The sequence below is a fragment of the Chiloscyllium punctatum genome, chromosome 4, assembly GCF_047496795.1.
Source record: "Chiloscyllium punctatum isolate Juve2018m chromosome 4, sChiPun1.3, whole genome shotgun sequence".
In the NCBI taxonomy this organism is placed as follows: domain Eukaryota; kingdom Metazoa; phylum Chordata; class Chondrichthyes; order Orectolobiformes; family Hemiscylliidae; genus Chiloscyllium; species Chiloscyllium punctatum.
Window position 1 is genome coordinate 48,949,284 of NC_092742.1, and position 13,576 is coordinate 48,962,859.

The window sequence follows — 13,576 nt, forward strand, 5'->3', positions numbered from 1 at the left end:
ATAACTCTCCTCTACTTAATATCATATAAATTATTTCTTAATTTTGCTTGTGCATTTTAATTCAAAGTATTATTTTTCCAGATGAAACTCTTTAAAACATTATTCATTTAGGAGATAGAATTAAATGATCAGTTTGTTAAGTAGTCCATCATACGAGACATACAATTCACCAAATCAAAAAATTACATGTAAATAAACTCTCAATTCAACTGCAATTTTTACTTGTAATATGTTATTCTATTAGACCCCTTTTTGAATTGTTCCTATTATTCCCATTCAGGTTTAGCAAATATCATGTTCTGTTCATTAGATTATTGGATTGACTTTTATTTGGAATGAGCCTAACACCCTACCCATCAGAAAGTTATCATGTTACTCAACAGTAAATAGGATCAAAAGGTGGAAAAACTGATAATAGGACATTTATGGCTTTTTACTTTCATATGCATTGTAGTCTGAACAAAATAAATGAATTAACGGCACAAATAGGATAACAAGTTATAAACTTTACAGAGACTGAAATTGGTTGCAAGAAGATCAAATTTGGGATCTAAAAATTCTGGAGTATGTGAGTTTTCCAAAGGAAGGGCAGGGAGAAAAGAGTGGTGTGTTAGAACTAGATCGAATAAGTACAAGAGCAAGAAATGATCTTGCACCAGAATCTGAATGGCTAGAGGTAAGAAATAAAAAGGGAGAAAAGACACGGGTAGGAATAGTCTATAATCATCCCGTTAACAACAGCTATATAGTGGGACATAACCAGGGCATGTTACAAAGGCAAAAACAGGGTAAAAACAAGGACTGCAGATGCTGGAAACCAGATGCTAGATTAGAGTGGTGCTGGAAAAGCACAGCAGTTCAGGCAGCATCCAAGGAGCAGGAAAATCGATGTTTCAGGCAAAAGCCCTTCATCAGGAATAGAGGCAGAGTGCCTGCAGGGTGGAGAGATAAATGAGAGGAGGGTGGGGGTGGGGAGAAAGTCGCATAGAGTACAATAGGTGAGTGGGGGTGGGGATGGAAGTGATAGGTCAGGGAGGAGGGTGGGGGAAGGTAGCAAAGAGTACAATGGGTGAATGGGGGTGGTGATGAAGGTGATAGATCAGAAAGGAGGGTGGAGTGGAAGGTCAAAAGGAAAATAAGCATGTAGGACAAGTCATGGGGGCAGTGCTGAGCTGGAAGTTTGGAACTGGGGTGAGGTGGAGGAAGGGGAAATGAGGAAACTGGTGAAGTCCACATTGATGCCCTGGGGTTGAAGTGTTCTGAGGCGAAAGATGAGGCATTCTTCCTCCAGGTGAGTGGTGAGGGAGCGGCGGTGAAGGAGGCCCAGGACATCCATGTCCTCGGCTGAGTGGGAAGGGGAGTTGAAATATTGGACCATCTTTCTGCCAAAGTATAACCAAGGCCCATTCAGTTGTCAGACTCTCTTGGTGCCTCCAAATGAACATTAATAGTTTCCTGCATTAGTTGAAAATAGTGTTGAGCATTATCAGAGCAGGCATGATCTCATTGAATGGCAAAGAAGATTAGATGGGTTGACTGGCCTCTTTCTGCATCTATGTCTTACCTAGCATATGAGGAACGGCTGAGGATACTGGGGTTGTATTCGTTGGAGTTTAGAAGATTAAGGGGAGATCTAATAGAGACGTACAAAATAATACATGGCTTTGAAAAGGTGGATGCTAGAAAATTGTTTCTGTTAGGCGAGGAGACTAGGACCCGTGGACACAGCCTTAGAATTAGAGGGGGTCATTTCAGAACGGAAATGCGGAGACATTTCTTCAGCCAGAGAGTGATGGGCCTGTGGAATTCATTGCCACGGAGTGCAGTGGAAGCCGGGACGCTAAATGTCTTCAAGGCCGAGATTGATAGGTTCTTGTTGTCTAGAGGAATTAAGGGCTACGGGGAGAACGCTGGCAAGTGGAGCTGAAATGCGCATCAGCCATGATTGAATGGCGGAGTGGACTCGATGGGCCGAATGGCCTTACTTCCACTCCTATGTCTTATGTCTTATGGTCTTATCTCTCTTATTGGGCTTACACTTACTACCTGTTGAAAATGGATATTGATCACCATGTGGGATCTGCTGCTGGTGGTGTTCCAGTTCGTTGTTGCGACACTTCTGTTCCGAATTCCTTGATCCAGTAAAGCCTCAAGTTGCTTAAAATTGCTACATGGCACTGATTTCAGACACTCAACATAAAATCCATGTCTGCCTTCCCGCACACGCAGGCCATTAGGCTTACGAACCTTTGACAGGAGGTCTTGAACCTTAGAAACCAAGTATAAACATTAACATGGACAGGCATAGTATCAATGGAGTTGACGTAGATAGAACAGATATGCAGGGAGTAAACAGCAACAACACCCGATCACGTGAATTAATCCAATGTAGGTCAATTAGAATGTTACTTGGTTTGGGGAAATGTTTTATACTAGGTTTACTTTCCAGGAGGCACACCGAGACAAATATTGACTCTGCCTGGAGGACCATCAACTCGGTGAAACACTCTTTGGTCTGCCTGAAACTTGTAAAGAGTTGACCTCAACCAATGTTGCAGACTGGCACATTCCAAGCTCTCGGAGTATGTGCTGAGGGACACATTAAAACCTGAGCTAGCTGCTGCCAAGGCACAGTGGGGAAAGACCACCATCTTTCTGCCAAAGTATAACCAAGGTCCCTTCAGTTGTCAGACTCTCTTGGTGCCTCCAAACGAGCATTAATAGTTCCTGCATTAGTTGAAAATGCCATTTTTTTCCAACTGTAGAAAAACCCTGAGGAATGTTAACACTCCAATGCTTTTGTTTGATTTTCTCCATAAAGATTGTACTGAACTGATTTAGTACATTTGTATGTACTTACAGATGAATAAAGTATATTTTGCAAATAAAAAATGAGGTACAAATTATATTGTCATTTAAGATTAAATGGGATTGATGCTGAAAAGAAAAAGGGTTGAATACATATGGGAGCAGAATTCTCATGGTGTTGAGTGCTTTAGCTCAGGTGGAGTCAGTTAAAAATGGTTTGGACAAACTATCTGTTCAAATTGTAACTTCTACATATTTCTAGTGAACTTAGCTTCATTATTGAATTTTCATGAGGAAGTTTTAAAAATCAATTAAATCAATTATGGCATGTGATGTAGTAGTGAGGCTGCCAGCACAAAAAAAAAGGCAAAATTTAAATCGTGTTCACATTTGCCCATGTGACAGATTGAGGTTTGCTGAATCAAGTTAGGAAACACGAAATATCTAGGTTTTAATTTTCTATTTGATTTCTATATAGTGAAAGATTTAAAAGTACCTGTTCATTGTAGATCTCAAACATGCTAAAATAAACCTATAAAAGACAATATGGAATCAATAGAGGAGCACTTCAGGATGCCACAATAAATGTGAAATAAACTCTGATTGAGTGCGTATGTGATAACACTGACTCCTTACATAAAACTGTCCATCCTTGCTTTGACGCTGTTTAATTTCCTGGAAAAGTGCTTCACAAATCATGGGAACAAGACCTTTGTTTCCTCCATATCCAGTCATCAAATAGCTCTTCCCTGATCCAGTCTGACCATAGGAAAAAATGGTTGCATTGTACCCATTCCAGGCATTTTCCAAGACAGCTCTTCCAAGTTCATTAAAGACATGCTCCTTTAAATGTTAACAATAAATTAATCCCTCCATAGTTCAAATTGTAGTACATACTATAAATTATTATTACTTAGCCCAATCTATGGTTGTAATGCTTTTCCTTAAAATACTATAAAAGACCATTACATTTCTGATAATACTTTGTACTTAACTGCATATCAGCAGTTATAATCTTAATGCTAAAAACCAATTAACAGTTGCATTGCTATACCTTACTTCTCAGAAAAGATTGTCTGACTGACCTGACTGATGTATCGGCTGTGAGGTCCATTAGGCAGGAAAACTCCCTGGTCATTCTCAATATACTCATCAGTTGACCAGTAGCAATAATCAAAGGTAAAGGTTCTTTTGTTTTGGAGGTCTTTTGGATCCAGAATGGTACAATTGTTGCCAGCCATTGAGATGATACATTTACTTCTCATTGCTTTTTCTCTCTTAGAAAATCATGCGCAGGAAAAAAACCAACACATACCGATTAATTTTAAGGTATCAGCACTGAAAATCCACACAATGTAATCTCGATTATACACATCCAGTGCAGATCATTTGAAGAAAGTGGGACGGCAGCTAAAATCCATAGGGTAGGACAGTGAACATGTATCCCTATATCATCCATGAACTACCTCCTTTTAGCGGAAGGTTTTCTATCCCTCCCACAAACTGTATGCAACCCTCAATTAACCTCTGAAACCAATCTTAATTTTTTTTTATTCACTCACAGAATGTGGGTGTCGATGGCTTGGCCAGCATTTATTACCCATTACTAGTTGCCTTGACGTGGTTGTGGTAAGCTGTCTTTATGAACTGCTGCAGTCCATGTGCTGTAGGTCGACCTACAGTGCCACTTAGGGAGGGTAGTTTAAGGATTTTGATGCACAGAAGAAATGGTAGTATATTTCCAATTCAGGATGGTGAATGCCTTGGTGGGGAACTGGCAGGTGGTGTTCCCCATGTATCTGCTGCACTTGTCCTTCAAGGTAGAAGTTGTGGGTTTGGAAGGTGCTGCCTTAGGAGCTTTTTCTGTAATCCATCAATCAGATGATGCACTCTACTGCTACTGAGTGTTGTGAAGTGAGTGGATATTTGTGGATGTGGTGTCAATCAAAAAAGGCTGATTTGTCCTGGATGGTCAAGAGTGTGGTGCTGGAAAAACACAGCAGGTCAGACAACATCCGAGCATCAGGAGAATCGATGTTTCGGGTAAAAGCCCTTCATCAGGAATCGTGCTGAAGAAGGGCTTTTGCCCAAAATGTTAATTTTCCTCTTCCTCGGATGATGCCTGACTTGCTGTGCCTTTCCAGCACCACACTCTCGACTCTAATCTCCAGCATCTGCATTCCTCACTTTTGCCTAGACTATTGTTTGAACTTTACCTGTCCAGGCAAGTGGAGAATATTTTATTACACTCCTTACTGTGGCTTGTAGAGAGTAAACAGGCTTTAAACAGGTAAGTTACTCACTTCAGGATTCTTAATCTCTAACCTGCTATTGTAGCCATTTTATTTATATGAATGGTACAGTTCTAAAAAAAATGGCACCCCCCCCCCCACCCCCAGCATTTTGAGAGCGGGGGATTGCAATGATGGTAACATGATTAAATGTCAAACAACAATGTTTAAATTCTCTCTTGGAGATGGCCATTTGTGTGGTCATTTTTCAGCCTAAACCTGGATATTGTTCAGGTCTTATTACATTTGGACCTGGATTGCTTCAGTATCACAAGGAATGCTGATAGAATATAGAACATAGAACATTACAGCGCAGTACAGGCCCTTCGGTCCTCGATGTTGCACCGCTCTGTCATACTAATCTGAAGCCCATCCCACCTACACTGTTCCATGTACATCCATATGCCTGTCCAATGACGACTTAAATGCACTTAAGCTTGGTGAATCTATTATTATTGCAGGCAAAGCATTCCATACCCTTACTACTCTCTGAGTAAAGAAACTACCTCTGACATCTGTCTTATACCTATCTCCCCTCACTTTAAAGTTGTGTCCTCTTGTGTTTGCCATCCCCATACTTGGAAAAAGGCTCTCCCTGTCCACCCTATCTAACACTCTGATTATCTTGTATGTCTCTATTAATCACCTCTCAACCTTCTTCTCTCTAACGAGAACAGCCTCAAGGCCCTCCGCCTTTCTTCGCAAGACATTCCTTCCATACCAGGCAACATCCTAGTAAATCTCCTCTGCACCCTTTCCAAAGCTTCCACATCCTTCTTATAATGCGGTGACCAGAACTGTACACAATACTCCAAGTGTGGCTTTACCAGAGCTTCGTACAGCTGCAACATAACCTCCTGGTTCCGGAACTCAATCCCTCTATTAATAAAGGCCAAGACACTGTATGCCTTCTTAACAACCCTGTCAACCTGGGTGGCAACTTTCAGGGATATGTGTAAATGGACACATCTTTCTGCTCATCTGCACTCCCAAGAATCTAACCATTAGCCCAATCCTTTGCATTCCGATTACTCATCCAAAGTGTATCACCTCACACTTGTCCATGTTAAACTCCATTTGCCACCTCTCAGCTCAGCTCTGCTTCCTAGCTATGTCTCTCTGCAACTTACTACATCCTTCGTCACTATCCACAACTCCACCGACCTTAGTGTCGTCCGCAAATTTACTAACACACCCTTCTAAGCCCTCATCCAGGTCATTTATAAAAATGACAAACAGCAGTGGGCCCAACACCAACCCTTGCGGTACGCCGCTAGTAACTGGACACCAAGATGAACATGTTCCATCAACTACAACCCTCTGTTTTCTTTCAGCAAGTCAATTATTGATCCAAATTGCTATGTCTCCCACAATCCCATTCCTCTGCATTTTGTACAATAGCCTACTGTGGGGAACCTTATTGAACACCTTGCTGAAATCCATATACACCGCATCAACCACTTTGTCAAAAAACTCAATAAGATTCGCTAGGCACGACCTACCCTTCACAAAACCGTGCTGACTGTTCCTGATTAGATTATTCTTTTCAAAATGGTTATAAATCCTATCTCTTATAACTTTTTCCAACACTTTACCAACGATATATGATGGTGCTGAACATTGTGAAATCATCAGCAAACAACCCAATTCTGACCTTATGACAGAGGGATGGTCACTGATGAAGTAGCTGAAGATGATTGGGTCTAAGACATTCTCCTGAGGATCACCTACAGAGATATCCTCGAGTGTAAATAACTGACCTCCAATATGACCATTTTCCTGTGTGATAGGTATGAATCCAACTGGTGGAGGGTTTGCTCCCTGATTCCCATTGACTCTAGTTTTGCTTGGTCTCCTTGATATCACACTTAGTGAAGTGCAGCCTTGATGTCCAGGGCTGTCACTCTCGCTTTCACCTCCAGAATTCAGCTCTTTTGTCCATGTGTGAACCAAGGTTGCAATCAGGTCAGGAGCTGAGTGGCCCTAGCAGACCCTAAACTGGGCGTCACTGAGCAGGTTATTGCTGAGCACTTTTGATGACACCTTCCATCACTTTACTGATGATCGAGAGTTGACTGAAAGGGTGATAATTAACCAGGTTGGATTTGTCTAATTTTGTCTACAAACTCTGGAGCTTTTCCATATTATGGGGTAAATGCCAGTGCATAGCTGCATTGGAATAGCTTGGCTAGGGATGTCAAGTTCTGGAGTACACGTCTTCAGTGCTATTGCTGGAACATTGTCAGGACCTACAGCCTTTGCAATATCTACTGCCTTCAACCATTTCTTGATATCACCTGGAGTGAATTGGCTGAAGACTGGCATCTTTGATACTGGGGTCCTTTGGAGGAGGCTGAGATTGATCATCCATTTGTCACTTCTGGCTGAAGATTGCTGCAGTCGCTTCAGCCTTATCTTTTGTACTGATGTGTTGGCCACCCCCATCATTGAAGATGGGATATTTTTGGAGCATCATTTGTGAAGTGAATTGTTTAATAGTCAACCACCATTCAGAATTGGATATGGAGGAATGGCAGTTAGATCTGATCCATTGTTGGTGGAATCGCTTAGCTCTGAGAATCACCGGCTGCTTCTGCTGTTTGGTATGTAAGAAGCCTGTTTTGACACTACATTTTTACATATGCCTAGTGCTGCTTCTGGCATGCCCTTCTGCACACTTCGTCGGAACAGGGTTGATCCCTTGCTTGATGGTAATGGTTGAGTGAGGGATATGCCGGGCCATGAGGTTGCTGGTTGTGCTGGAGTACAACATGATGGAGGATATTCTCACTGTAAAGGTGGGGCTTCATCTCCACAAGGACGGTGTAGTTTTGCTGATGCTGTCTCAGATTTTGTCTGCAGCTGTCAGATTGGTAAGGATGAGGTCACTTTTGCTGGGTTGATTACCACCCGCACGAGTCTAGGAGCTTATCCTTTAGGACCTGACAAGCTTAATCTGTAGTACTGCTGCTGAGCTACTCTTGATGGTGGATTTTGAAATCCCTCACTCAGAGTCCATTTTGTGCCCTTGCCACTCTTAGTGCTTCCTCTAAGTGTTGTTCAACATAGAAGAGTACCAATTCATCAACTGAGGGAAGATGGTATATGGTAATCAGCAGGAGATTTCCTTGCCAGTGTTTAACCTGAAGCCATGAAACATCATGGGGTCCAGAATCAATATTGAGGACCCCTAGGACAACACCCTTTGGCTTTTATACCACTGTGCCACCAACTCTGTTTGGTCTGTCTTCCAGTGGGACAGAACATATCCAGGGATAGGGATGGTGGTGTCTGGTAAATTGTCTGTAAGGTATGATTCCATGAGGATGACTATGTCGCTGTTGTTTAACCTGTCTGTGAGACACCTCTTCCAATTTTGGCACTCGTCCCCAGATTCTAGTAAGGAGGACTTCGCAAGGTCAGCAAAACAATTTCTGCTGTGATCCTTTCTAGTGCCTAAGCCAATGTGCCAGGTAGTCTGTCTGGTTTAATCCTTTTTGAGACTTTGTCATGATTGGTACAACTGAATAGTGTGATAAGGTCATTTCGGAGGCTGATTAAGACTCAATCAAATTGCTAAGGGTCTGCAGTCACACATAGAGAAGATTAGGTAAGGGTGGCAGTTTCCTTCCCTAAAGGACATCAGTGAACCAGATAGATAGGTTTTCCCTGGCAATTGTTTCAAGGTCAGCATCAGACTTTTAATTCCAGATGCTTGTTGCATTCAAATTCCACCAAGTGTCATGGTAGGATTCAGAACTGAGTCCAAAGAACATACCTGGGTCACTGGATGACTAATCTAGCGACAATACCACTACACCATTGTTTCCCCTTAAAAAAAAAGACTTGGCTATTCTGCAGCAGTCTACTCCATTTGATGACTATGTACTAGGAGGTGGGCCACTATCTCACTTGACCCACCAGCCTCCAGCTCCAGATGAACTGAAGAAGCAGGAACTCCTAGACTAAGGATCAGAGTAATCAGAATTCTTAACTTTATCCTCCTCTCATTCCCTCGAATACTTTTCCATTTTAAGCATTTAAATATTTTTATTTTATGAGTCAACAAAAAGATCCATCCTTTACAATGCAGGCTCCAAAACCTCATAAAGAACTGAGATTTAACATCTATTGGAGTTGCAGCAGGAATTATCTCCCTACTGCAGATCGTTGCTACTATTTAAAACATAATCGCTTCATTGAAACAAACCAGTAGATTAACATGCAGCTAACAGTCAAGAATATTTTTTTTTTAAGTGCTCAGGAAACTTTGTTCTGTTTCTGTTTGGTGTTTGAAATGTGGATTTGCAGTCAAGCTGTGTTTGTCTGTCATATACAGCATAAACTCAAGCAGAAGATAATAATGAGACAATGTTTTATTCTGTAAACACAACCATAATTTGCCCATGCATTTCCACAATTTTGACAATGAACTGAACATGATTTTTTTATATATCACAGTAATTTTTTTCTTTTCAGATTCACGCTGAGTTGGTGATCATTAGGAATCACTTTCCAACTTTATGTTGTCAGTGGGGAGCCTCAACAATTGGCTTCACTTGTAGTAAAGTCAGGTACATTTTGCACATTTTTCAATGTTTGTAATAATGGTTGCATGCACCAGAAATTCCTGTGGGCAAGGCTCCCTGCAGTTAGCATCAAATTGGAAAATGACCCCTGCAGTCTTAATCAGTTTGGATGAACGAATGGCACCAAAAATAGATTGATTGGCCATTCATTTTATTACAGTCTATAGGACATTGTTCTCTATAAAGTGACTGCTACCTTTGCCTCCAAAACAAGTTACTGAACTTCAAAATGCATACAGTTCTTGGAGAAATTTCTGAACAAAGTCTATATCAATGTAAAAATGTTATTTATCTTCCATGCAATTTGTCAGCGTGCAATATTCCAATTAGATCAGTAAACATATCACTTGCATGTCATTTTCACAAATAATGTATACATTGACTTTTGTGCAGTACTAGTTACATTTTTGTCAGCCACAGTTTCATCTTTAAAGGCACTATCGACATTTGAGCTGCTTTCCAAATTAGGGCAGGAGTTCACCCCTTTATCCTGCTCAGAAACTTAACTCAACCTTTTCTTTTCAAACTTATAAAATGAGATAATTATTTATTCATGTAATTGAACCAAGGGTGTTTTTACCAATAGAATCAACTGAACTTCCCAGTCCTTTCTTGGGCATGATACTCCTCAAACACTGGTTCCCCAGTAATGCTGGTGCTATGCATTGATCTTATGGCTGACAATAAATATAGTTAGGGTCTGGAGACATCACTGGGCCTTGTTCTTCTGAATCTCAATGAGGACCTGCCTGGAGAGAGTTTCTCTCACACTGTCTGAAAAGTGTCAATTAATGGATGCATTAGCAGCGTCCCTATGGTGTGTGCTAGTCTGTTGATATTTTATTCCCTCTTCATAAGTCAATCTTGTGGTGTACAGACTAGGTGCAGGTAGACATAGATAATCAAGTTCATCATCACCTCCAAGGTGCCAGCTCAGCCTTCAGCTGACTGAGGGAAATGGCATTTGAGGAGAAGAATCTCATCACTGAGGCTAAGGTCATGGTTTACTAGACACCAGTGATCCCTGCACATCTTGCTGCTCCTGAGATGTGGACATCCAGGCACCTTAGAGACTACAGAATTGTCAATACCACTGCTTTCATATGATCCTCTGAATCCAGTAGCAACCCAATATTCCCAGGACCAGTAATCATTCAAATCAGTTCCATTGGGTGAGACCTGTCAATTGCGTAATTGGCACCAAATTCTGAAAGTAGCTACTCTAGATTAGATTACATTACAGTGTGGAAACAGGCCCTTCGGTCCAACAAGTCCACACCGACCCACCCATACCTCTCCATTTACCCCTTACCTAACACTACGGGCAATTTAGCATGGCCAATTCACCTGACCTGCACATCTTTGGACTGTGAGAGGAAACCAGAGCACCCGGAGGAAACCCACGCAGACACGGGGAGAACGTGCAAACTCCACACAGTCAGTCGCCTGAGGCGGGAATTGAACCCGGGTCTCTGGCGCTGTGAGGAAGCAGTGCTAACCACTGTGCCACCGTGCCGCCCCACGCTAGTTGAAACTCGGTCACAGCAGGACATTCCCAGGACAACAATGGAAACTCATCAGCAGTGTGCTCGAAGTATCTTTGAAAAGGTGCAGGTTTACTACAGGAAATGAGGGAAGAGATTGCTGTGCCTTTGGCAATGATCTTTGCATCCTCACTGTCCACTGGAGTAGTGCCAGATGATTGGAGGGTGGAAAATGTTATTCCTTTGTTCAAGAAAAGGAGTAAAGATAAACCTGGGAATTATAGACCAGTCAGTCTTACTTCTGTGATGGACAAATTATTGGAGAGGATTCTGAGACAGGATTTGTGATTACTTGAAAAAACATAGTTTGCTTAGAGATAATTATCATGGCTTTGTGAGGGGCAGGTCGTGCCTCACAAAACTTATTGAATTATTTGTGGAAGATAGAGCAGTGGATGTGGTGTACAAGGATTTTAAAAAGGGGGTTGATACGTTTCCCCATTGTAGGCTCATTCAGAAAGTAAAGAGGCATGGGATACAGGGAAATTTGGCTGTCTGGATATAGAATTGGCTGGCCCATAAAAGACAGTGGTGGTAGATGGAAAGTAATCACCCTGGAGCTTAGTGACCAGTGGTATTGCACAGGGATCGGCTCTGGGACCTCTGCTCTTTGTGATTTTTATAAATGACTTGGATGAGGAAGTGGAAGGGTGGATTCGTAAGTTTGTTGATGATAAGAAGGTTGGTGGAGTTGTGGATAGTGTAGAGGACTGTTGTAGATTGCAATGGAACATTGACATTGCAGAACAGGGCTGATAAGAGGCAGATGGAGCTCAACCTGGAAAAGTGTGAAGTGATTCATTTTGGAAGTTGAATTTAAATGCAGATTATAGAGTTAAGGGCAGGAGTCTTGGCAGTGTGGAGGAACAGAGGGATCTCAGGGTCCATGTTCATAGATCGCTAGAAGTTGCCACCGAAGTTGATAATGTTGTTAAGAAGGCTTATAGTGTGTTGGCTTTCATTAGCGGGAGATAGAGTTTAAGAGCTACGAGGCTATGCTGCAGCTCTGTAGAGCCCTGGTTAGACCACACCTGGAACATTGTGTTCATTTCTAATCGCCTCGAAAGGATGTGGAAGCTTTAGAGAGGGTGCAGAGGAGATTGACCAGGCTGCTGCCTGGACTGGAGGGTATGTCTTATGAAGACAGGTTGAGGGAGGTAAGGCTTTTCTCAATGGAGCAAAGAAGGATGAGAAGTGACTTGTTAGAAGTGCACAAGATGATGAGAGGCACAGAGTGAATAGGGCAGAAATGGATATCACAAAGGGGTATAATTTTAAGAAAATTGGAGGAAGTTTGAGGGAAGATGTCATAGGTAGATTCTTTACACAGAGAGTGGTGGGCACTTGGAATGCACTGCCAGCAGTGGTAGTAGAGTCAGATTCATTAGGGACATTTAAGTGATTCTTGGATTGGCACATGGATGATAATAAAATGAAAAGTATGTAGGCTAGTTTGATCTTAGAGTAGGAGAAAAGTTCGGCACAACATCACGGGCTGAAAGGCCTGTACTGTTCTGTGTTCTATGTTCTAAAAGGTCAAGCATATTCCTGCTGATACATGAAAGATCCTGGCTTGTGATCAGCCAAAATGGAGAATGCTCAGGATGGGTCTAAAGACATCAAAAGACATTGTCAGGAATATGCAGAAACAAAGTCAAGGTGTCCTAGGTATCATACTTCCAAATCACTATTCTATCTAATCCTTCAAGTACCCAATGTCCCCCATGTGGCAGATTCTGCAGAATAGAGAGTTTGAGGAGCTACCTGAGATAAAACGTAAGTAAGCTGAGTGTTATCATTTCCTTAGAATTCTATTCTATCATCAAGCCATGTAAAATTCTATACCTGGCCTACAAAGGTATTTTTAAATCACTAATTTCAATTCTTCACAGTTAATAGTATATTTTACAGACAGGTTTCACTGGGAAATTTACTGGCATCTTAAAGAATAAAATGGATAATCTTACCTGATTGAATGGGCGTACACGAACAGCAACTTTTAAACTATTTCCATTAAACATTATGAAGCTTCTCAAGTTAAGCGATATTTTGCAGTTTGATTTAAAAACACAGCAAAGGTGAAAAAAAAGCAGTGGAAGCTGTACTGTGAAATAGTTCATCTACTTCATGCACTGTCAATGTTAATGGATTTGTGCCTTGCTGATATCTTCTGCTGGTGTTTTATATGATGCTATATCAGGAAGGTGACCTTCGTGTGACTGATGTAATGTCACTGGCATGTCTGAAAGCCAAAAGGTGCTCTGTCAAGCCTCAGAACTGACCATGTTGGCAACTGCAGAAGAATAGTGATGTAAGCACTGAATTATTCGACAAGACATATTAA

The 13,576-nt window shown here is 41.6% G+C and overlaps 1 protein-coding gene across 2 annotated transcripts in view; it reads right to left on the minus strand.

The window, feature by feature from the left end:
- The window catches only part of LOC140476273 (kinesin-like protein KIF28P), a 105,115-nt gene extending 91,748 nt beyond the window's left edge, over positions 1–13,367 (minus strand). For both annotated transcript variants that reach the window (XM_072568623.1, XM_072568622.1), the window contains exons 1-5: positions 13,200–13,367; positions 3,894–4,085; positions 3,445–3,651; positions 3,305–3,340; positions 2,047–2,268 (exon numbers count right to left, since the gene is read on the minus strand). In XM_072568623.1, coding sequence (XP_072424724.1) covers positions 2,047–2,268; positions 3,305–3,340; positions 3,445–3,651; positions 3,894–4,085; positions 13,200–13,352 — 810 coding nt within the window. In that variant the 5' untranslated portion in view covers positions 13,353–13,367. The remainder of the gene's footprint in view (positions 1–2,046; positions 2,269–3,304; positions 3,341–3,444; positions 3,652–3,893; positions 4,086–13,199) is intronic.
- Between the last annotated feature and the right edge of the window lie 209 nt (positions 13,368–13,576).